Here is a 24,866-nt window from a genome sequence, read left to right on the forward strand (position 1 = left end):
TGAAATTCAGATGTCAATTTGTTCTTCAAAGATGATTAGTACAATAATATTCTGCCATAATATAAAAGGATGAACCTATGTAAGTGCCCCACCCCCCCCCCCAAAAAAAAAAATGTATCTGAAGAAAAGTGTGATACACCAGCTTCTAATTTAATTGCAACCAAGATCAATTGTTATAACTCAAGTTACTATCCTGATCAAATTCTTGATCAAATTACAGTTTGTAGCACTTAAGCTGACTTTCAACAATACTATCCTGTCTGGTATTTGCATCTTTTAAAAAAATTTAGCAGTTGTTAGTAACAATTATGGTATAACCTATAACATAACTGAGTTCCAAATTTTAGTCATGTGTTTGACACAAGCTTGTAACTAAAAGGATGTATAAATAAGAGGACTTTGCGCATCCACCGGCGATCATCACATCACTGCTCACCAGATGTGACTATCTAACATGAAAAAGGACTTAACAGCACTTTTAACAGCACTGTTGGTTAGAACTGCGATTGAAATTTAATATAATAATATAATTCTTCTGAGGGAATAATTGTGTCACTTAAAAGTAGAGGAAATGACTGAAGTTCTGTTTTTTTTTTAAACCGAAAAAAAAAAAAAATAAAAATAAAATAGTGTGTTGAAGTCCCTTTACATGAAAGAAAGAAAGAAAAAAAAAAAAAAAAAAAAAGGTTACAATGATTAAATCATAGCTAACCCAGTTGTAAAACTATGATATCAGCTGGGGTTGTATTTGTAAGAAAATGTCATAAAATGGCAGCAAACCTACTTGTCCATCATCACTTATCTCTTTAGAGAGGACACCAAGGCTAGAGCAATTTTAACTGAGTGGCAAAAGTAATCTGGAATTGCTTTGTCTTCCCTTTACTTTGCTCTCAGATTGATCCAGAAAATGCACACAACTCTTAATCAATCAGACATAGAAATAAAAATGTAGAACTAAGAACAATTGTGACTTGAGCATTCACATTTTCCTATGCTTTAAGCAGTTTTCTTGTTTTTCACTTTGAGTTTTCAATGGAAAATGTAAATTTTGTTCAGATTGGTCCCTGAAATTACTTAGGTTTTGCTTTTTTGACACAGTTGAAAACAGCTCTAAAATAAATTTGCTAATCTCTTTTCTTTTAAAGCCATCATTGCCGGCCAATTTTTTACTTCACCTTATTGTTGCTTCCATGACAATGTTATTGTTTCTTTTTTTGAAACTAGAGAATTCTAAGTCTAGGAAAAGTACAAATGAAAACTATTGCCACAAGATGTGCTGTTAAAGAACAAATAAAACATCTGTGGACATTTCATGTTCTTCTGTCAAAGGACTTTGTAAATGCACATAATTAATATATAAATCAAAAGCAACTTAGGTTCCAAGATAGCTGATCTTAACCCTTTGACTCCCTTAACTCCCATATATGACCAAGACAGGTTTTCTCCTCACATTATCAATGCAATATCAAGCAGACGAGTGATGGGAATAATGAAAAATGTCAATTAGAGCATTACTAGTTCATCTAACACCAAATTCTCCAAACTAGCATTAGAAGGATTGTATTGCAGACAGTAAGGAGAGTTACTCAGATGAGATTATGGAGGTGAAAAGGTAAAATGTGTAGCAAGAGTAATCATAGCACTGAAAATGCATATGATAAGAATTGTATGCCAGATGCTAAGGAGAATCACCAGTGAGATCTTGGGAGTGAAAGGGTTTAAGATATTTAACAAGTATTGTGCTATTCCACTTGTTTAAGACAAGAGGAAACCCTTTGAACTAAAAATTTCATATTTTAAGCAAAAAAAAAATGTTGGTCATGTTATAGATGTTCCAACATGTTAGAAACCACAACTAATTTCATTAAGTAACACTTAATCATTTCCACATCCAAAGAATCATAATTATGATAAAAAAGTAAAACATTCCTAATTTTTTTTGTTATTTGATTTTTGTTAGCAGCCTTATGTTTTCAAAGGTATTTCTTTTGTATCAACTGCATTTGACTGAAGTTAACAAAAAAATTAACTATTGGGTAAAATTGGCTTCCCTTCACCAAAGTATGTATTTGTGTGACTGTTTTTCACTCTTCTGTCAAAAACTGTCACAAAGTCAAGGGTATTTACAAGATGCAAACAAGTTATTTGTAAATTTTGTCACAAGCACTACACTCTTAGTAAATGTTGGCTGTAAAATGAAGGTCATGCAATACATGATTATTTTTTTATGGCAGAAAAACTATCATTAGTAATGATAATAATAGTCCCTTAGTCAGATGAGGAGAGTAGACCATGTGTAAGCCTGGTCAGTCACCTCTGAGGCTCTCCGCCTTTGTAGAAATTTCTTTTCTAAGAGCTCTCTGGTGCATTCCTTTTCTTTGGATAGATTGCTGTCATAGCATTTGGCAAAGATTTCTGAAGTCCTGTGGAAAATCCAACCACTTGCTTTTCCTGGAAGGTACACATGAAAGGCAATAGCATAACCTTGGGTCACTTGGTACTTAGAGAAATTAAAATATTAAGGGAAAAATGAAAAAAATATATTCAAACATAAATAAATGCATAACATGTATAAATATCCAATGTAATGAAACTTTTGCAACCCCCAATGTATTCAAGGCTTGTATCTCAACTAATCCCCCTGTGTGACTCTTTTCAGGCACCCTGCCAGACTATTCCCTTTCAAAATGAAGTTCTCACTTTCTGTTTACTGTACACAGAGAATTTGACTTACCTTGGAGGTTGTAATACATAACACATCTTCAATATGAACAAAAACCCCATAGTTTGGTGGACAGGAGAAATAATGAACTCCATCCAAGGATCCACTATGATTTCCAACTAAGATCAAGAAAAGGGTCAGACAATGAAATTTGAGCAGCAGTACTGAGAAAAAAGAACCACAAAAAACTGCCACATGAACTTTTATTAATTATTCCTGTTGTTTATAGCTTTAAATCTTACCTGGTGAATCTAAGTGGAGTCCAATGCAAGATTCTTCCCCATTAACAGGACCAATGTATTTCACTGTACCTAGAAATAAAAGTACAAGCAATTAGCTGCCTAATAAATGATAGCAAAATGTAACTTGGCAATAGTATCAACCATCCATTTTCTATCATTGTTTATGATCTAGGAGACTAAATACATACCACTAAGATGACTTCGTACAACAACATGATCACCAATACTTGGCAAAATCTCTGATCTTAGAATAAAGGAAACCAAAATTGAGACTCTATAACTTACATCACAATGATCCTAAACAACAAAATTATAAGTAATTTTAGGGGACAGTCATTAATAATTAATGCAACAATTATTGTTGCTTGACCGAGGCTGGGGGACTTTGGGGGTGGGTGGGAGTAGTTTTTGGGAGGAATGGAGGGGATCACTCACCCCCAACAGAGTATAAAGGGAGAGCTGTAGTAAATTGACTGACAAGTAATGTTTCTTTTTGAAAATACAACTTAACATTTCAAACAAACAACTTATTTACCACAATCAAGAACAGCACCACCAAAACCAACAGCAAACAATACTTATAATTAATGGCAATCACTCATACTTATGAGATTTCTTGTCTGTGTGTCCATCTAATGTTACTCTGCTTTCTTCGGCAAGGGCTCTGACACACCCTTGACATTTACATTGGGAATACATTTCATTTGGTCTGATGGGTTGATGCTGTGCACCAAACAACAAATAGATTAGAAATAATTCAGATCATCAGTAATTACCAAGAGCTGGCAATGCTGAATCATCAGTAATTACCAAGAGTCAGCAATGCTGAATCATCAGTAATAACCAAGAGCTGGCAATGCTGAATCATCAGTAATTATCAAAAGCCAGCAATGCTGAGTAATATTATTTTAATCTTGTAATACCTTGTACTTGAAGCTTCAATATCTTAAATATACAATACAGTAACAAACTCCTTTTCACACTTGAAACACGAGTTTCAAATTACACTCACAAAACTTGCATAACACCACAATCTGTCAGGGAACAAAATTAGTATCTGCCTTTCCTGAATGAGCCATCACAATTTTACCAATTAACTAAATTTTACTTTATTAATTTGTTATTTTTTGTGTATGGCAGCAAAATTGGTTAGGTGATGTAGTGAACTATGTGCAGTAAACTTGAATGTAGGAAATTAACTCAGCATGTAGGAAACCAGCATAAATCAGGTAAAATCTCAGTACAAAAAAGGATCAAAAGAGACAAGAACACTTACACATGACCCTTTTGGTGGAGAAGAAAGTGATTTGAATCCTATCCTTCTTTGTTGATTAACTAACCTATGGAATGAGGAACAAGTAACATCAAGTTGATGTCAAATCAAACTGACTGATGTGGGAACCAACACTGAGTCAAAAGAGAAGAAAATGAAATAAACTTCTCTCCATAGATCTCAAATGAAGAGGGAAAATCTCCACCATACAGTGCCACTCACATCTTTTTATTACAGTCCACTAATTGACTTGGACTTTTTGCCTGTGGAATATGTGGCAATTCCACTTGGTGGTCTGCTGAATCCTGCAAATAAATGATAAAAGTAAACACCAGTAATTCATTGACAGCAGTCAGAATGCCATCTGGAGAAACAATTCTTAAGAAGAGAATGTAAAAGGGAACACAGTGCTAATTATACTCACTGTTGGTCTTTTGGCCGCAGACATTGGCACACTGTAAATCAGTAAAAACAAATTTCTGTTAGGAAAAACCATTACTCTTCTTCTGGCTAAGAACTGGTTTAATTGAGATCACATTTTCAAAGTTGTATTTGTCCTTTTGTTTTTAAAAACTGTAATAAACTTGAAGGCCAGAACAAAGAAACCAATGTGACTTACGTATTTGTGCTCCTTTTTTGATGGTCTTGTTGACTCCCAGCTTTTGATACACTTTTCTGGCTTCTAACAATCATCTGTACAGAGCATACATGTGTAAAACAGATTACCATGAAATAGTAACACATTGGTATTACAGGTAACTTCATTTTCTTGGTCAATATAGTAAGTTAAGAAACCTATTTTTTTCTGCCTGGATTTAAGGCTTGCATGTTTGGCACTGGAGCCATAAATTCAAGCTGAAAAAATCTTCGTCTGTAACTTAAAGTTCAGACTCGAACCTGGTTGGTAAGAGGTATTTTTATCCAATTAAAATCATTCTAGAAATGAAAAGCTAGCGAATAACATGCTTATTAAAAGGAAAACCTACCCAATGGTTTGACCCCTTTACATTAAGTTTCTCTTATAACCTGAGTTTGTGATGTACTTGTAAGTTGGGTTCCCCGTTCATTTGTTTTTTACGTCCTTAAATCATGTGACCTCAGTGACTCAGAATGTTCTGAGTAATGGTGGTTATTTGGTTGTGTTGTTATCAATACAAACATTGTTATTTGCATGCTATTGCACCACATGTTCAATTGAAGTAATGAGGTCTACAGCAATAAACCACAGGCAGACAACCCTGTGGGTTTGAGGCTGTGTGATTAAAGAAGAAATTCAGTGAAGTTCTGGAGGCTTTTGGCCCAGAACAGTCCCGAACTTGCACCCCTGTGTTTTTCCTTTGCCTTTGGAGGGGCATCAGTGCACAGTGGCAAATTAACCGTCCCGAAACCCCTGAAATCACTTAAGACAACACAGAAAAACAAAGGTTATTGGACTTTATTTATCTGACTGCCATTAAGTGGATTTTGGGGATGAAATGTTACAATTTGTGGTATTAAAGAAACATTTCTCAGGATCACTTGCATCTTACCAAGATCAACCATTGCAAATTACAAACAATGTAAGAGTTTGACTAGCATATCAAATAACTGATGTCACCCTGCCTCAAACCCACAGGGTTGTCTGCCTGTGAATAAACTTGGAGAAATTTACATCAGAGGAATTTTGTTCCTTTGGTCCTCATAGTACCCATCCCTCAACTCAATAGGCCATCAAATTTACATCTATCATTAATAATTTAATTATTTATCTTTACTCTTTTTAACTTACTGGAAGTATAGTTTGTTTCTTCCTCAGTTCCTAAAAGGAAACATATTTGTTGTATTGTTACAATACTGTTACATAATTCGAATTAACAAATTCATTAATTTGGCAAATTTAGACAGGCTGGCCCTATTCATCTTCAAAGTTGGTTTAAAAGCTACACTCCCTACTCTTTGCACAAAGTGCCTGGGTTCTTTAACATTCTCTGTTAACCAGCACTGAGAAGAAGCAGGAGACAGGGCCAAGGTTTACTATCCTTATCTGAGAAGACTACAATGTCTAACCATTTCCAGAAGTCAAAGCAAAGGCAGCACATTCAAGATCCTGAGTGTTGGTATAGCCTGGGGCTTGAAGCCCTTGACCTTCCCCATCGCAGTCTAGCATTCCACAACATGAGCTAACCAAGCAGGACCGACATAAATCCATAATCACAAGATTATACCACAAAACTATTCACAAATTGACTGTTTACTATCCCAAAGGTTATTATTGTTAGCTAATAATACTATGACACTCTAAGAGAGAAATTGGTGCACAAGTTGTATTTACCTCCATTTCTGTTCTCATAGAATGCAACTGCTTCTTGAGTCTAATGTTTTCTTTTTCTTAAAAAAATGAAATAAAAGAAAACAATGATAACCATTTAATTATAAATTCAACAAGCCATAGCCTTATTGAGCGCTTAGCCATTATCATATGGAGCATGGAGCAAGCAGATGACAGATGGCAGGGAATCAATGAAGGATGAAATCAGAATAAACTTTCAAGAACAGATTGCATAATGGTAAGCTTTATGTTATCTATTCAAGGTATCTGCAGACATTGTGCATCAATGAAACAGGGCAGAGCCCTCAAGTTGATTTGCTGCCAAAGATTGAGATTTTGAGCACATAACCATTGATTGTGATGCCACAGAGGGGAAAGGGGAGGAGGAGGAGGGGTGAAGAGGCACACCCCAGTGGAAAATTGTGAATGATAGAAAAGCTAAGATATGTATTCCCTTATTCTGAGCATTTTGTGGAGATAGTCCATGTTACCGGTCCTCTCTTGCCATGGACTTCTCTGTTCAGATTAATTTCATACCTGCATCTGAAGAAACTTCTGTCTGACAAGCAGTAGTGTTTGAATTCTTTATCAGAACCTCCTTTAGTAATGGACTAGTACTGCGGTCTGTCAAGATTGGCTGAACTTGGGTTGTCTAGAAAAGAAATTATACGGTGAAATACAGCCACCTAGACTGACCAATCATAGCATGCAAACCAAGCGAGATAGATGACCTCATCAATTATTGACTGATGTATGATGTGAAGTCTGACTGACTTGTTATCTTGAGCAAGCAATGATCACCACTTTTATACTTGTCCTGATAAGTTGCTTTTAAGTTACGATAATCCCCCTTCCCTTCTAGCAAGTAGTTTACCAGCCACCTGGAGAATTCATACAGTATGTATTGTTTGCATCTGTGATGATACTCACAACAGACACACAGCAACTTGGAATCTGTTTGCTAAACAAAATGTTTTGATCACAATAGTTTATATCAGCACAGTTTTTAAAAGGTAATCAAATGCTCAACATATAATAGAACTATCTATGTTTGTTGCATTGAATCTACTTGTTTCTCTTCTGAATTCTCCAGTTTATTTTTGAACATGTCTAGCTTTATAACTTGGATTTAGTTCACATTAAATTTTTTTTTCCTTTCGTGACCTTGCAGCACATTATCTCACCTTAGTTTGTGTTGGGTGTTGATTCTGTGACTTGTTTGATGCAGTAGAACTTATTGATGAAGATCCAATGCACCCACTTCCCTTAGAACCATCTTTATCTCTCATTTTCAGTACTATAACTTGATGTTCAAGTCTGCAAACAATTTTTTTATGAAAGGCTGAACTGTACACACATTTTGATTGTTTCTTACCTATGATCTATTGGAGGACAGACTCATAGATGACATCAACATTAACAAAATTTGTTTTTTTTTGTCATATAAATCAAATAGACTTCATGTTGCTATGAGTCTGTAAAATAACAGATCATAGAAGATATCAGTGAGAACATCAGTGACACACTTGGCTGGGCCTCATGTGCCACTATTTTGTTCTTGCACACAAATGCCTGGTTTAATCAATTTTCATCATGTGTGAAAGCTGCATCTTTCCAAGCAATCAAAAGGACTTTAAGTATTTGTGCCTTGCTACAGACATGAAGCTAAGATGATGTTAATTATATCAATCCAGTAGTAAGCCATACAGTAAGTTTTGGGGAAGGGTTTTCCCCATTTTCTCACAACAAAATTGTCAAAACTACAGAAATAATTAAACATTTGACATGAAAACATTTTTTTTTGGTTTCATGCTATCTAATGACATATTGTATTTGTTTTGTGGTCTAATATATCACACCTGTGTCTCAAGAGTGAAACACATGGTAATTTTTTCTTCTTGGGGTGGCTGCTAATCTGCTGTGATTATTTGCTTCAATACACCTTATTTACTGGAACTTCTAGTGACACTTTGATGACTCCTGAGCATGTTGAAGCATCAAACATGTAGCTCAGGTATGTATTGTTTCTGAGTAAAGACAGAGAAACTGTCTCAGTCAAGCTCTTTGGGGATTTTTGGAAAGGTAAGGAAAGAGATAAAGTGTGCATGGTCATTAATTCAAATGCTAAAGTTTTTTCTAATCCCATAAAATATATAAGGGTGAGCTTCAACTGGAATGTTTCCTTTTGACCAGACGGAGCCTACAGCTCTAACACAACTGGATGATTCCTTCACCTGTAAACCTTTGTGACAGTGTTCTGTGCACTAAACTCATCAATATCTGTCTAAAGTACACTTCTATTTTCATTCATTTTGGTTGTGCTATATCTTTATCACTCTGAAACTGTATTTGCAGGTTTGTTTTTACGCTTCTACCTGTTGTATGATTTTTGTGAATCATGTTTTGGGTTTTAGGAGATCAATGGTTCAAAGTTCATTATTGGTTTCAATTTTTGGATCACTTTGGCAGCTTTGTAATTGTGCTTAGCACATAAATGGCTGTAATATCAATAGTTGTGTTTGGGACATGAAATTTAAATAACTAGCCCTGACATTCTTTTTTGTGCAAGACAATTTTTTTTTGTGCAAGACATCCTTTTTTTTTCCCTGCAGGAAGTGATTAGGCAGGGGGAGTGTCTCATGAGAAAAGTGTCATAGTCTACAGTTTAAGTCCAATTATCCCCATCGTCTGCTGTTTTTTTTTTAAATAACTACAAGTATGATTACATTATTTTGTGGTAAGAGAAGCTTGCCTGAACAGTGGATACTTGTATGTACAATTATAATATCCCGTCTTGTGAAAAGAATATTTATTACTTGTTATAGTCATTTCAGAGATGTTTTCAGAACACTGAAATATGAACCAAGAACTATTAGGGGCATAACCCTCAACTATTTCTGGCATGTTTTAAGAAAAATAGAACCACCTTATAATGAAACCTATTAACAGTGGTTCATTTAGCATTGCAGGAACACATTCATAACGGAACATTCACATGAAACAAAAGATACCAACTCGCTCAATCTGAAAACAAAAAACTTGCCTGAGATCTAGTCTGACTTCATTTGTTGTAGTTACCTAACTGTTCTGCAGTTAACAAGATAACCTTAAAACATGCCTTTTTTTATTCAATGCTGGAGCAATCAATGCTAATTTATTAGGTCCCATGGAATGAAGAATTAATCTGTAACTGTTGCATAATTACAGCCTACAGTTTGGAGTTCTTTTTTATTAGAACATGAAGAAGAAAACATTCCCAATCTTTTTTAGAGGTTGAAAGTTGTAACTTTACCCAACTGAACTTTTCAAGACTGGGACACTTCTGATAAGAGAACCTAAAAAATGAGGTGAATTTAAATAAGGACAAAGTTCACTGGGTAAATAGTTACAGGGTTGTAAATAAAAAATAACAATGGCCCAAACGACCTGGAAAAAAAACAGGATATTTTTTCCTACAATTAAATAGGATTCCAACAATAAATCTGCTTTAAAAGAGAATAGAATAACCACTTCGTGCAGAGACCTATCTGTTCGGAATTTCATTTCAATGTCCTTTCAGAAGTAGAGTGTAACCTAGTATCTCCAAAGTATTTCTACTGGTATGTGTGCTTTCAATGGTCTGTCATTTTGGTGTGCATTCGTCTCTAAAGCTGATTTCCAATAGAATGTGGCTTCTACAACATTTATAAAAATGCTGTATCAAAGAAAATCAGCTGATCACACTGAAATTTTACTGCTTTCTTGTAAAAAAAAATAGGAAAATTTAATCTCTGATAGCACAGCCTGATATGATTGGAATAAATATTTTTTTTCACTGCCTTTCAGGTAAAAAATTCCAAATATTAACATGAAGCAGAAACAATAATCTTAGTATTATGATGAAGTAATTTTGACTAGTATTAAATCTATTTTTATTCTCAACATTTTTTAATGTAAAAAAGACTTTTAGAAGGACCAGACATAAAAAAGTGTTACTTTGGGCAATGATAGTCTATCCCTGCGGGATAGTAATATCTCCCCTGAGCTCATCAGCAGATAAAGTAGTTTACTTTTATAAACAATCAAGGTAGTAGTTTGAAATTTTCAATGAGAATAAATTGAACTCCAAATTTGAAAAAAAGAGAGAAACATTCAGAAAAGATGAGATTATAGCGCCATGATCAAGTGTGGATTTTGATTTGATCTAGACTTCTAAGTACAATTTGGAAAAAAACAATCCATTTCTTGAACTTGCACAAGCATATCACATTTCGTTACCTGAAGTAAACAAGTTCATTTTTGACAAAGGGCAATCTTGAACTCATGAAGAGCATGCAGAGAAAAAAAAATAAGGTTTGGACATTTTTTATCAACCTGGTGGTTAAAATCACGGTTCCCTATCGCTGTAATTCACGTTCGCCTCCCAGTCTCGACGATTCTTTATCAAAAAGGCGAATTTGTGACCAGCCGTGGCATTTGTGATTTGAGTTAGCGAGGGAAAAATACGTCCGCATTTTTATATTGCGTATAGTTTATGGATCATCTCAACACGCACACGAAAAAAGCTTTTCAGAAATCAAAAGCCTTTGATCCCACAATGGAGTCTGTTTCTCGGCAGATTGAGGTCACGTACGGAGCAAATGCTTGCAATCAGTCAAATACAAGAAAGTCTAAACAACATTCAGCGATTCCCATTGTTTGCCGTGGAAAGTAATTTCCGGAATATTCTACAAAGGATCATTCGCAACATTTCACACGAAATTGTTTATGATGCTGGACACTGAGTAATTGGAAAAACAATTTTCACCTCCGCCTAATTTTCTTTTCAGGGTCAATTTTGATTATGGATATCCAATATTGATGGATGCATACCGCTTTCAACGTAAGCATTTCCATGACCTTTTGTCCTCCAACCTTCGACATCAAAGGATTCCACTCACACAAAAGAAACTTGAAACTATTAAAAATATCCCTTTCCTGAGACGCACAAAATCGTTTGCATGCATCAAAAGTCATGAACGGAGAACCTTCCCTTGCACTTTCAATAAGTTCTCAGTAAACGTCCACGAGGGAATTTTATCTTACAACACAAAAGTAGAACAAAACACCTTTTAATTAACCAGTTGACGAGGTAAAACGCTGGAATCACAACACCCGATTGAAGTGCTTTAACAATGGCCAGTAGAAACTTATTGTTCTTACATAAGAAAGCGGAACGACTTTTATCGCTGAAACATTAAAATAGGCCTTTCTTGCCCATACTGCAGCTTTCATTCGCAGGGAATCGTCGAAGCAGATATTGCTACCCGATCACATTGAGTAAACATCGGGTTAATTGCATATTTATGTGGAACTAATAACCTCTTGAAGATTTTTTCTTTACAAATACAATCCATTTCCCACTAGTTCCTCAGGAAATACAGTATAACTCCCTTCGTAATCGTTAAATAAGACCTACAACGGGAATTTCAGCTGTGTCAAAATAGAAAACTCTAAGCTTCAGCAATTAAAAAGCTAGCAAGTTGGAAAGTGGTGTACACATTTAGAGCTCGCTAAAGGGCTTTCTACAAAACGTGCAGAAACTCATCGATGCTCAAGGGTTTTTGTAAGATTAATGGCAAAACCAAGAAGCTCTTAAAAAGTTTTAATAATTATTATGCCAACTAAAACATAATATAAATGATCGTACCTGCTGATGTCGTCCAAAAGTTTAGCGACTTCTGTGCAAAGGGAAATTGCTCCCTTCATCCTGTGCTTTTTCGCCGTTGCGTTCAATACAATTTCCACAGCCTGCCTTACAGTTTCTCTGTTCCCTTTGAAGTGCTGAGCGGCGTTTCCTTTAAAATAAAAAATAATTTCGTAGATGAAGTTTTTCTAAAGTTTTGCGACTCTCAGTCAATATATCTCTGATTTCCGCCCCCAAGTTTGTATAATTTCGCTCACCTACTAAACTTTGCTCGTCAACTGAGAAAGACATGGCCTCCATTGGAGAATCATTATTCGTCAACTTCGGATTTGAGAGAAGACAATCTGTGCGATGGATCCTCCTAGAATTTCTTCGTGAATAACCACTGCCTCCGCTTTCACTGCTCGTGGAATCAGTCATGTCACCAGCATATGCCATGTACTAGTCGCTTGCCAAATTCAGTACGTGACTTTTCAAAGGCTTGTCATTCGAGTCGTGCATATTCATAACAGGTTTAACACAAAATCCTCACGATATAGCTACAAGAAGTTTTGTCAAAAATCATGTATCACCTATGGAAAAGAAATCAAAGGAACTTATTATTACTCTGGTTATCGTTCCCTGAAGCAAATTGCACGCTGCCCACTTCCGAGTCAGGATTTCTTTTTAACTGGGCGCATTGGGGGCTTTATTTGGAGAACAATACTGTATGAGCCCGCGGTACAAACCGTAATCTACACTCGTCCACTCGTCCTGTAGAAACTCGAAATGGCGGGTAAGTCGTGAAAAAATCCAGATATTTGAAGCTTAAAGCTAAATTTGCCATCAATTTGATTAAAGAACTTGTTGTTAATGAAATTAAGGAGTTTATTCTGGAAAGAAATCGCCAATTTTGGAAATAAATTCAAGCTCAGTTTAATGGTATGGTTGGCAACTGTGAACCAAATACTGTCTTCATAGTCTTTGAGAGAATATTGAAATCAATATTTTTATTCAATTTGGCGGCCAATGATTGTTGTATGAATTGAGTGTAGTATATTTTTAATGACTGTCTTCAAAGAAACCAAATCAATACGATGAATATGAATCTTGTACGCGGTTGTAATCACTAAAATAATTTGCTCATAATCTGAACCCGTGTACACTAAAGAGTCATTCACGCTTGAATCAAACATCGGTAGCACCAAATAGAATTAAATGTGGTCGAAATTTTTTTTTAAATACCATTACTGAGGTGACAGAGACATAACCAGTTCTGGATGGTTTAAATTCGTCGTGAATAGTACTATGGCAGTCCTAACTGTATCCATTTACAATAGTGAAAGTTTATATATCTATGTGGTTTAAGTGTAAGATGAGCAGCATTTTAATATGGAAACGTGTTTGACATGGTAGAAGAATTAAGCTCTATGCAATGTTGGGTTGAAGGTACCTCTGTAGAAAATTATTGAAGTAAACACTCCTGAACTAAAGTGATCAATGTTATGTTTCTCCCCCCATTATACTGTGCTATATTGTAAAACTTACTATTAGTTGTGATGGATTCATGGAAAATTTCATTGTTAGTTTAGGTAATTGGAAATGACTATGTATTAAAATCTTGGTAGATAACTTTGCCACGGGTTGACTAGAAAACAGCTGATTCTTAAATTACCTATCAAGTTTCTGAGTAGCTGAAATCATGCAGCATGATTGATCTATTCTACAAATCACATCTGATGTACTTATAATGCTTATAGCAACTAATATAAAGATCAAAGCAGGGCATTGCTTCAGGTGGGTGGTTGATGAGGTTCTGGGAGTATTTCAGGGGTCACAAAACCACAGAAAACTAACGCGTCGGCAATTTGTTGACAAACAATGATAACTACTACTCACCCTAAATTCCACCAAGATACAACCAAAATTTGATAAAATATATTGATCTTGTTTGTGCTTTTGGTTATGCATAAATCAAAGAATTGCAAAATGTTTAGATCATGCTAAAAGCAAGGAATCTCTCTGAAGAAAAAGCACACCAATCTTGCCTTTGATACGTATATGGTGATGTAAAAATGATGCTAAGAGGTCCGATTTCAAGAACAATAGGAGATAAAAAACATTGATAAATGTTGCAACCAAGATCAAAAGAGCATGAAATTATGCAATCAAAGTAGTTGATAATTGGCATATTCAAAAATAGGTCATCTGGCTTGTATCCATAACAGTGATGGTAGGAATAGAATAAGACTTGAAATTGCAGCTCTAAAATCTGCATCAATTGCAAATTGATACTTTTTGTTATGTATAACGTCTTATTGCGCTAATGTCCTAGAGGAAAAGAGGATTTTTGTCTTCCAAGTATATAGGAACATGTAGGAAGCATGTGGTTAGCAATACTGACTTGAGCCATGTAATCTTGTTAAGAAGTTTATGCATTTGTGTATACAGCTATTTGTTATTTTATTTCACTATTGAACCTGAAGTAACAAATCTCTAAGACGCCAAGACTGAAATGTATTCTTAATGACTTAGGAATGAAATGTTTTGACAGTTCCTTGGCACAGGTTTATATCATAGTGGTGCATAAAATGCATGCCGAGTTGAACATTTCAAGACTTAAACAACTTACAGTCATCTAGGTGTGTTATACATGAATAGTAATGGTAATTTAATTCTCGAATTTGATGTATTTATAACATTTGATTTAAGTTTATGTGTTACTTTTTATTCCATTTGTTTCTTGGAGTCACAGAATATCAGTAAGGTCATCGCTTTTCTTCGCATGTCTTAACTGGATTGAGTTGCACGATAAACTGTTGGCAAATTGTCGGTGACTATCTGTTACCTGTCCTACCTGCTTATGATTTATGTTTTAAAATATTTTCCTATATTTGGACTTTTCTGGTTGCCCTTTAACTTCTCACTTAGACCTCTGTAACTAATCCACCAGAAATAGGAGAACATTGATTTAAACAGATTTTGGTAATTACGTCTAATGCATTAAATGGGAGTGACCAGGATCAAATGACACATTTTGTAAAAGATGGTAAACACTCTTTAATTGAATGCTTGTTGAGTGATATGATGCAAATTTGGAACATTTTTACTTCTGATCTTGCTATGAAGCTACATTTCAGGAGAAGGGCACTCTTAGGAGGGTTCTTCTTTCCAGTGGAGGAAATTTATTTCATAAAAAATTATGATCAGGAAAATGTGTTACTAACCAAACTTGTTTCATTTGTTAGATTCAGCTAATTTATCAAAATCAGCCTTGAAGAACAAGAAAAGGGCAGAGAAACGATCAAAAGCTCGAACGGAACAGATTAAAGAAAATGGTGGCATTCTAGAAGCAATGCAAATGAAGGATCCGGTTGATCTTTTGAGAGAACAACTGCAGGAAGCAAAGAACAACAAGGTATAAAATGTGAAGACATTATGATGTACCCAGGGTTGTCAGGCTATGTGTAGGCAAGGACTCTGGCATCCGTCAAAATTACAAATAGCTGGGGCAATTTTTAGAGTCGATGATGATGTGCCAGTTGCTAGCATATTTTGACAACCCTGTGCAACCATTCTCTTTGGGATATTCTTGGAAATATTTTTGGTACAGACAAAACAAAAATTTGGATCTCAAAATTATCAGTGGCAAAGAAAAGAATTCTTTCTTTGGTTATCACAGCACCAAATGACGAGAGGGCTGATTCCCCATGACTTCTGAAATGTGTTATCTAAGCTGGGTAAAGTTCATGAGTGGGGTTAATTTGGAGGGGCTAGAAGCTAGCAACTGAGTATGTTAATAAAGGTAATAACATGATTTCAAGTGCAATTTGGGTGTTAATAAGCATAGGTAAATTTTCTAAGACCACAAAATTACACGAGTCCTCAGGGCACGTGCAATTTGTAGTCTTTGAAGTATTTAGAAATGCTTATTACACCAAATTGCACGAGAAATCATGTTGTTACTTGTTAATAATGTACATAAAAAAGCATGACAAAGTCAAGACAGATATAAATTTTGACAGCATGTACCATTTATAATATGCACTCATGTTACAACTTTGCACTCATGTTATGCAAGAAAGCACTAGTTTTCAGCCAATCAGAAGTCCATAATTTTTTCATGTCTATTTTAAGCAAATTGACACTGTTTAGCTGGACAAAACAAAAATGAAAGTTTAGAGCTATGGTAATAATACATTACGTTCTTCAACACAATACAACTACCAAGGAATTTCCAATCCTTACTTAGCGTAGCGACTCCGTTTCAAACATTTTGTCGTGGATTAGCTAGTGACCCTAAAAGCCTGTCAGGCATTACTGTGTAAACATGAAAGGAATCCAACACAATTCTTTCATGATCCACTTACATAAAATGACCTTCGTGACTAAAAACAAAATCAATAGTGCATAAATGTGTGTCATCTTTTGACTTTTGTTGGAGGTCAAAGGAGAGTTTGTATAGTTCATGCAATTAATTTGATCTCTTGACTTAACCACTACAAGTAAAAAATATCCTAAAGTGGGAGGTTAAGTCTTCTTCCTCTAAAATTCTTAGAGTGGCCATGTGCCTGCTTGGCTAATATTGTACTTGTCAAATACTGTTCTTGTTGAACTAGCACCTTTTAAAATAAGTGAAAATTGTTTAACCAGAAGCTTACGAAAAATTTACCAAGAAATAAGCCTCTTCCGATTTACTCATGTTTAGTCCAAAATGAAAGGATTTTAATTAGATTCTTAAATAACCTTGGACTGATTGGATGAAGTAGATCTTGCTCTCTTTTAATTAGTTAAAGATAGACTCTGTTGACCATTGTTATCTCACGGAAATTTTTATGGAAACATAGAATGCTTGAACTAAATTGTACCTTCTTACATTCGAAATGTGTTTTTCTTCTATAGCCAGCATCTTTTTTTTAAAGGAAAAATTGATTTCAAGCTTGGATTTGATGTCTTCAGGAAAAAGTGAAACCTTCACAGTTATTGAATATGTGATTCCTCAAAACATTTGATGATACTAATGTAGACGTAGAAATTGCGATGATTACTAACTACCACAATTTTTAAGGTTTTCATTTGTGGTCTAGAAAGTCAAGAATTATAACACATCATACTTCAGATTGGAAGAGAATGGTTCTATAAACAACTTTCCTTGAATAGAACAATCTTTAGGTGTGTCCAAAGACCACTTAGTTTGCTTGAAATCTAAGTTAGAAAAACTTGGGTTCTAGAAATCTGTAAAAAGGCAAATACTTGTCTTATGTAATCAGGCTGTTGATTCTGGTCTTATGTAATCAGGCTGTTGATTCCTTACATAGAAAACATCGGAAATCAAGGGAAAAATTGGTCCCTACATGAAACAATCAAACCACCGCCCAGAGTGTATTTCGCCAATTTGTTTGTCAACTGAAATGTATCATGTTTTACTTACATAGGATCATAAACTTGCAGCCAGGTTACGTCAACAGTTGTGGATAGCCCAGGACAGTGCAGCTGGTGTCAGGTGAGATCCGAATGGATACTTAAATCAAGAGTGTTGACTTCATACTGTGAGCATACCTGAAAAACTGCACGCTTACAGATACGCTTTCTACGGGATCACCCGTAGTTGAACCCGATCCTGTCAGATAAATACTCACGTTACACTTACAATGATTGACGGGTTCGTATTTTATTTTTACCTGATTTTGAAAGGAGAAGGCGATATATGAACACATCTATTTGCCTTGGTGTTTAGCCTGAAACAACCCTTCACCCATACCCTGATAACTGCGATCATAAAATGACAGCTTATGTGGGTAAGGGTTATTCAGGGCTAATAGTGTGTGTTTGTAGTTTGGTTTGTGAAATTTTTATGAAACAATTCTTGTGGAATTCTTCAGACAGATAATACTCATAGATGAAAGATCTTCAGTTTTTTTGCTTCTATTAATAAAGGAGGACGACCGGGCGTGCTCGCGTGAACAGTTCGCTTTTTTAAATTCCAGATTGATTTGAACTTGGCCTAAAAATGTGATGTAATTATATCCCATCCTCCAGTAAGTTCTTAGTCATTATTAGGTATCACCTCGCATGATGCAGACAGACTTCTCTTCAGAGATTCAATCAAATAATAGCATTTTCCGAAGTATGAAATCTGTAATTGCATTAAGTGGCTGTAGGTTTCGTTTATGTCGAGTACTTTTCGTTTTCTTCCCCTCTACGTGAAGGCATGCGTTGTCTAGAACTTTATTTATAGGCAACCGAGGCTAGTTTTTACATCTCAGCTGGAGGTATCAATCTATCTTTAGTCACGAACAAGTCTAGCCATTCACTACACGAAAAAACGGGAAAAAGACAGAAGTAGTGGCACAGGAATATCGATATTTCCTTCCAATTTTTTTATCTACTTTAGTAAGTTATGCCTGCCCCTTCACTGTTCAACAAGTATAAAGCGATTGAAAACAGTTCATTCTGCCATGGCTTGACAGTGAAAGAACAAATAAACAAAGTAAGCGGCATTCAGATGATTCGTGTCTGATATAACGTTGAACTATTATTGTTTCAAGTATTGAGTATATCCGGCTTCCAACATGCAACCATTCGCGTTTCTACCCGAGCTAACTTCATGTCTACTTTGTTGTTTTCTATGTTGCCTTGTCGTTATCGTTTTGCTTCTCCATTTGCGCATTACGTGTTCTGGTTAAGTGTTTTTTATTTCAGCAGATGTTATCATTATTTGATCTTTTACTAGGCAGATGATTCTCGCAATTCAATCGGTCAAAGTTCAAAGTTAATGCTTGTCTCTGCAGCGTGTGAACAAAAGCGAGCAGTGTTGGATTTTGGTAGATAATCTATGTGCCTTTTGTGTTTCATTCACTCTTCATCAATCTAAAGGTTTTGAATTTTAAAAAACTTCATGGTTTCTACTTTTTCGTTCGACCTTAAGTCATCGTTTATATGATCAGCGTGCCTAAAAAGGTTATCTCAGCTTCTGATATCATGCCCTACCTAGAGTAATAAGTTTATCTTTCGAAAAATCGCTCTAAACGAGATATAAAAAACACCCTGCTGTTTAAAATTCTGCTCACGGTTTTCTGAGATTCCCTTCAGCATGCAACTTTCCTCAAAGATTTCAGTGGCTTTATTTTTCAACCGCCGCGTGATGTAAAGTTTTCTTTTGCCTGATGATTGGTTTGATTGACATAAACACGTGGTTCGAATCTTTGGGAATCACGAATGTGCCTTGTTCAGCAAAATGGACTGACACGTCCGTTGTGGAATAGTTTTAAAATGCTGATCAAATCTTGTCTTTTTTCAGACAGAATGCGTCGGACATGAGAACTAAACACACGAGCATTAGAGAGATTTTTAAGTTTTACGAAAGCTTAACCTCTCAAAGCCATTTAAGGAATGTCCCTGTCTTTTTTGACATGTGGTTCATTAGTTGTCCAAGTTCTGTGTACGTGACCGGCCTGACCACAGACTTGGAGAGAAAATACTATTTTTTTCGGCGCGGGTAAGGGGTTGTTTGGGCCGGGTGTCTGCCTTCATCTAAATGGCATGCATTGGCTTATAATTTTCATGATTTTTCTCCTTGTTTTAAACAACACGATGAATTTCAATCCCTGTTTGATTGTTTGATTGTTTGATTTGCTTTAAATGATATAAAAGAAGATGGCATTTGTTCTGATGCACAATACAAAATTACGTGTTGTACAAGTAAATATTCGGGACCTTAAGCAAACCACGAAGGCGACGGCAACGAGGTCGTGACAAAACAAGAGGTCTAAAGAACATAACAATAGCACAGCACGTGCGTTTTCAAACTTTGTACATTTCTTAGCCTTCTTCAGCAAAACAACAACTTGAATTCACAACAATTTGCGTAGCCCGACTGCAAGTTGTTATGGAAGTTTCCATTTGCTATCGTAACTTATGCTGAACCTGAGCTGTGGCGAAGTAAGAGAGGATAAACACATTCAACCATTCGCGAAATTCAAACTTTAGTTACAAATTTATTTTTGAACCGACGTCTTCCTCAGCGTTACCGTCCAGACTGCCTTAGTGTAACACAACATCGTGTTTATCCCTCTTGTTATTTAGGTATTTTAGATATTACAATTTATCAGATCACACAGATTTTGTTGTCTTGGTTCGTCGGCACCAGATTCACCACCGATCTATCGTAAGTTTGATACAACTTTACACTCGTGAAATTTTCAATGCTCTTTACTTCGAATAAACTCTTTTAAAGAGAATTTTTTGTGGAGAGAGCTCCTTTGTATTTTAGCGCCTGGGAAGGTTATTCACATAATTTTTTTTCTTTATAAAATGGTCGATAAGTCTGAAAATAACGTTTAGTAATAAGCAACAGCCAACAACGATGGGTAAATATTTCTGTTAGTAATATGGGCACAACTCACTCCTTAAACAAATATTGCACAAATCAGAAATAGAAAGGCCAAAATTTCGCATCAGCAGCCCGTCTTTTCACTGTACCATAAATATTTCTCAGAGTCTTTAGTTATTCTAGAATCAATGTGGTAGCATTTTCATGACGGTTTCTGAAGCAAGCTAATGAGGAAAATTTAGAAAATAACCTTAAACCTGGGGCAAGGAACATGACATCTGAGAAATATGAGTGATGTGGGGCGAGCTAAAATTGAAACATGATGAGAGGTCCAAAAAAAATGTGGAACTTACCTGTGTGTAGCTCATGTAGTTCTGAGCACGTTTTCGTTCAAGAGTTGTTTTGTACGAGACTCTTGTCACAAGAAAATACGCTGATCCGGATTTTTGTCGTCACAAATGACGAAGTCATCAAATTCCGTTCATACGTAAGTCTTCACTCATGGGTGATACCCCTCACAAGGGGTCGGGTGGAGAAGGGAGGTGCCTCTTTGAAATTGAACAGGACATTTATTGATCAACTAGGCAACAAGACGCGAGGTAGTTGTTTCGCACTGGTGAGATATTTGTGCCGATAACATTTGTTTTGAAACTTTTTGTTAGAGACCGAAACCAGGTCTAAAACACCACAATAAATCGTTCAGTTTTCTGTACTAATGATTGTTAGAGTTACAGAGTTATGTTTCACATCAGTGATTCTTTTAGACTGAGCACGTGCGCAGTCTCAAGATGATTTGTGATTTCGTTCACGTGACGTATATTGCATCGCGTGTCGAAGGGTTGGAAATTTGCAATCCTGCTGCACGCAATGAAATCATCAGGAAATTAACCAAACCACGATATCGACAGGGGTGCAATACAGTAAACAAGTGGCTGATGAAACACATTTCCGAGCTATGTTTTCAAGGAAATTAAAAAAAAAGGCGGCCTGTGTCTTGTAGATTCACCTATGTACAGATTGATACGATTTACGGTGGTTTCGCCCCATTGCAAGTTATCTCTTACCATCTTTGGGAGATTCCCCCATAACGTAAAACAAGTTCGCCCTCTCTTAAACAGTTGGCCCCGAAATCTTTCGACTCGTTTTCTTACCAGAGAACGTATTCATTTCCTGTTGAAATCGTGACATGTTTCGACCAACATGACATGACATGACATGTTTTGACCGACATTTCACTTCACAGCGAAACCAGAGCAAAGTTCGATCAACATGCAAATTCCTAACCGTGTTAACTGACACATGATAAGAAACGAGTTGAATGATTTGGGAGCAAACCCGTTTGACGTTGGGGGATATTTAGCCAGGGTGGTTCGGAGAGAACTTGTTATGGGGCGAAACATATAGTTATCATTGACACTAGTTCGATAAATATGTGGCGAAAGGTTGTGATTGTCTTTAAGTCCAACCTTCTTTTTCGCTTTTTGTGTTTCTATGTTTCAGCATGAAGGAGTTTGAGATGCTAGGAGCTGATACTTCAACGTGCTTTGAAACAAAATTTGTCCAAGAAACAAAATCGGTCTCTGAATCACCGCCTTCAGTCTTAGAAGTCAGCGGTCTTACCCCCACAGAGAAAAGACTACGAACTCTGAAGAAAAAACTGCAGCAAATCGAATCAATAAAAGAAAAAAGAGAAAAGGGAGAGGTTTTGGAGACAACACAGGTTAGTTGTTCGTCGCCAGTTCACCAAATGTTTCCATACAAAGTGGATTATGGTGAAACTAATTTCAGATTATATACCAGTGATTATTAATTGCCTGAAGGGGGGGGGGGAAGAGTGGAATGAGGGAAGGGAGGGAGGGGGAAAGAGGAAGATTTTGGGGGATCACATGACATTCAGGGTGAACGGAGAGGGGATCAGTAGTCGCCAACAGAGTGTAAAAGGAGAAATATAGAAAATTGACTGCCAATGACGGGGAGACCATAAAAATATTACAGAGCCTTACGGTGGATCAGGCGAGCGATAAATAACCAGCATTTCCTTTGTGAGTTTGTTGGAGTCAGTTGTATTTTAAGAACTCCTTGCGGCCGCCCTCTTTTATGGCGTACTTTTCACGTCTGTTTTAAACACGATTTCCATTACTGTTTCATTTTTTGTTTACAGCTCGACAAGATCGCAAAAGAACAAGAAATTCTTGACGAACTCAGAGAAATTGAGTCGCTTTTGACAGGTAGCTAGTGAAACTCGCATAGTTATTCATAGACTTTGAATAAAATATTTTATTGATTATAAATTGAATAATTCTATCAAATCGTACTCTTGACTAGTGGCTAATATTGCGGTTTAAATGAGAAGCTGGGAAGCTCTGTTTTTGCTACGTTTTTTCGACTTGCGTGTTATCCATGAACTGAGAATTTTTTTACTGATCATCACTTGAGGCCTTTTTACCCAACTACTCATCGAGAGATTTTTTTCGTGGGGGGGGGAGAAGGGGTCTACTTGAGATAAGTTTTTTTCAATGGGGAAGTGGGTATGGGGGCAGTTGTGGCGTTGCACGAGGTAATTGTGCTAAACCGTTACTTAACCTCACTCGTGCATCAAGTAAGGCTTAAAACTAAGGGAAAGTGGCGATAAAATCGACACACAATGAAGCAGAAAAACAAACAGATCTCAGATGTCCTCTGTAAAGTTTTTCAAATGTCTCCTCATTTTTTCGGTTTAATCAAATAAAATGTGGTGATCGATTGTTTTTTCCGTCTGGTTGTTAATAGCTACTCGAGTTTAATACTGTTTACGTGTAACCAACACTACAAATAGAACGTAAGTAGATTAGTAGAAGAGGTAGTACTTTGAAAAGCGGTATCAGTCTCAATGTTTGTCTATTGCCTCTTTGTTGTCGCGTATGATTGTGGAAGATGCACAGAAGCTTTGATTGTCTGCTTGCCTGTAAAGTATCTTACAGTGAAGGAAACGGCAATTATTTTGCAACCAATCAATTGTACGACAGTCAGTTTGGCTTTCATAAGTGAATGTACCATTGTACAGAATTGTTGAAGTACATTGTCAATATTTTTTTATCGTAAAGCTCTTTTGATCGTTCTGGCATTTAAAAATGTAAAGTCCTTATCAAACTTAACATAGCCTTTCTGGTTAGTGGAGACAGAAACATGAAAAATAAAATCGTGGTTTGTCTTTTTCCTTAATTCTGTTAGCTACGAGCCTTACTTTGTGGCGCAAATGTTATCTCTATTTACTTTTCATCGCAGACTCATGAGGTCCTACCTCTTGCTAGAGTTAAGAGGTCAACGTTTTGCTTGAGAGAAACATTCATAAATACATATTACGGTATAGTTTGAAATATAACACGCACGAATATTTTGCTATTTTAAGATAGGGACGATGGACAAAATGTCCGCGCATGCTTGATGTTAAACCATTTTGGCTTCTAGTTTTCGATACACATTTTGCATGAGGTGCATGAAAAAGATGAAAGAAACACAATACAAACTATTTAATTGTCCGTCATGATGAAACAAATATGTTTCAGGAAGAGTTCGGCGCTTAATGAGTTAGTCAGTCGGCGCCTTAAGGACCTAAGCAAGTCAAATTTTTTTAATCGTTTCCTTTGAGTTTGGGCATTCTGTTTCTTTGCTTACCTTCCGTGTTTTTTTCCTGTTCGGTAGTGTATCATCGGCTTATACTTTGCGTGTTCTCCTGTCCTAATATGGTAAAATGGCGCATTAGTGGAATAATAATATGAAAATAATGTATTACTCATATAGACGCAGTTGCCTTGTTCTTTTATCTCGTTATCTATCAGCCTCGCATTGTGTCCACAACAATCAGGTGCAGTGAAGAGTCGAGAAGCGCCTTTTGCTGGGAAAATTCCCTGCGCGTACAGTTAATAGTCGGCTCCTTCACTCGCGAAATGAAATATACTTATTAGTCAATATTTCATCACAAATTCGTATTGCCAATCGATTAATACGCTCGCGAATGAATTTCGAACGAGTTCTATCTCTCCGTTTGACTTGTTTTTGTATCTCAGCAAATGTTCTAACGTAGCTGAAGACGAGATTAGCATGACTGACAGAGGAACTGAAAGAAAGCTTTGGTTTGATAGCGTGCCATATACACAACGGATATATGATATGTACATAGTTATGACTCGATACTTGAACATACTAATATACATAGGGACTAAGAGTAAAAATTCTGTTTGTAAGAAATCTGCTTGTTCACCCGGAAAAGTGGCCAAAACTGATTTGGCACGGCCACCTGCACTAGTCTGCCAGGTGAAATCAGTCAGTCAGTGTGGGAGTGTTTTGATGACCTGGGTTTAGACAA

General features: G+C 36.2%; 2 protein-coding genes across 3 annotated transcripts; one reads left to right on the forward strand and one right to left on the reverse strand.

The window, feature by feature from the left end:
- Nucleotides 1–129: 129 nt before the first annotated feature.
- LOC131789576 (uncharacterized) lies at nucleotides 130–20,903 on the reverse strand. 2 transcript variants are annotated; one of them, XM_059106735.2, is made up of 16 exons: nucleotides 20,875–20,903; nucleotides 12,468–12,782; nucleotides 12,214–12,361; nucleotides 7,730–7,862; nucleotides 7,083–7,197; nucleotides 6,549–6,604; nucleotides 6,006–6,035; nucleotides 4,857–4,930; nucleotides 4,662–4,692; nucleotides 4,460–4,542; nucleotides 4,241–4,304; nucleotides 3,569–3,687; nucleotides 3,153–3,208; nucleotides 2,965–3,033; nucleotides 2,735–2,841; nucleotides 130–2,451 (listed from the first exon to the last, which is right to left on the reverse strand). In XM_059106735.2, exons 2-16 carry the CDS (start codon nucleotides 12,646–12,648, stop codon nucleotides 2,350–2,352), a joined length of 1,368 nt encoding a protein of 455 aa, XP_058962718.1. In that variant the 5' UTR covers nucleotides 12,649–12,782; nucleotides 20,875–20,903; the 3' UTR covers nucleotides 130–2,349. The 2 variants fall into 2 exon arrangements, with proteins under 2 accessions (XP_058962718.1, XP_058962717.1); XM_059106734.2 differs by lacking the exon at nucleotides 20,875–20,903 and adding an exon at nucleotides 14,089–14,224.
- LOC131789578 (partner of Y14 and mago-like) lies at nucleotides 12,720–23,574 on the forward strand. The gene is made up of 5 exons (XM_059106736.2): nucleotides 12,720–12,985; nucleotides 15,438–15,607; nucleotides 17,625–17,692; nucleotides 22,022–22,241; nucleotides 22,683–23,574. Exons 1-5 carry the CDS (start codon nucleotides 12,979–12,981, stop codon nucleotides 22,755–22,757), a joined length of 540 nt encoding a protein of 179 aa, XP_058962719.2. The 5' UTR covers nucleotides 12,720–12,978; the 3' UTR covers nucleotides 22,758–23,574.
- Nucleotides 23,575–24,866: the final 1,292 nt, after the last annotated feature.

The sequence above is a fragment of the Pocillopora verrucosa genome, chromosome 13 (genome assembly GCF_036669915.1).
Source record: "Pocillopora verrucosa isolate sample1 chromosome 13, ASM3666991v2, whole genome shotgun sequence".
NCBI classification, from domain to species: Eukaryota; Metazoa; Cnidaria; class Anthozoa; order Scleractinia; family Pocilloporidae; genus Pocillopora; species Pocillopora verrucosa.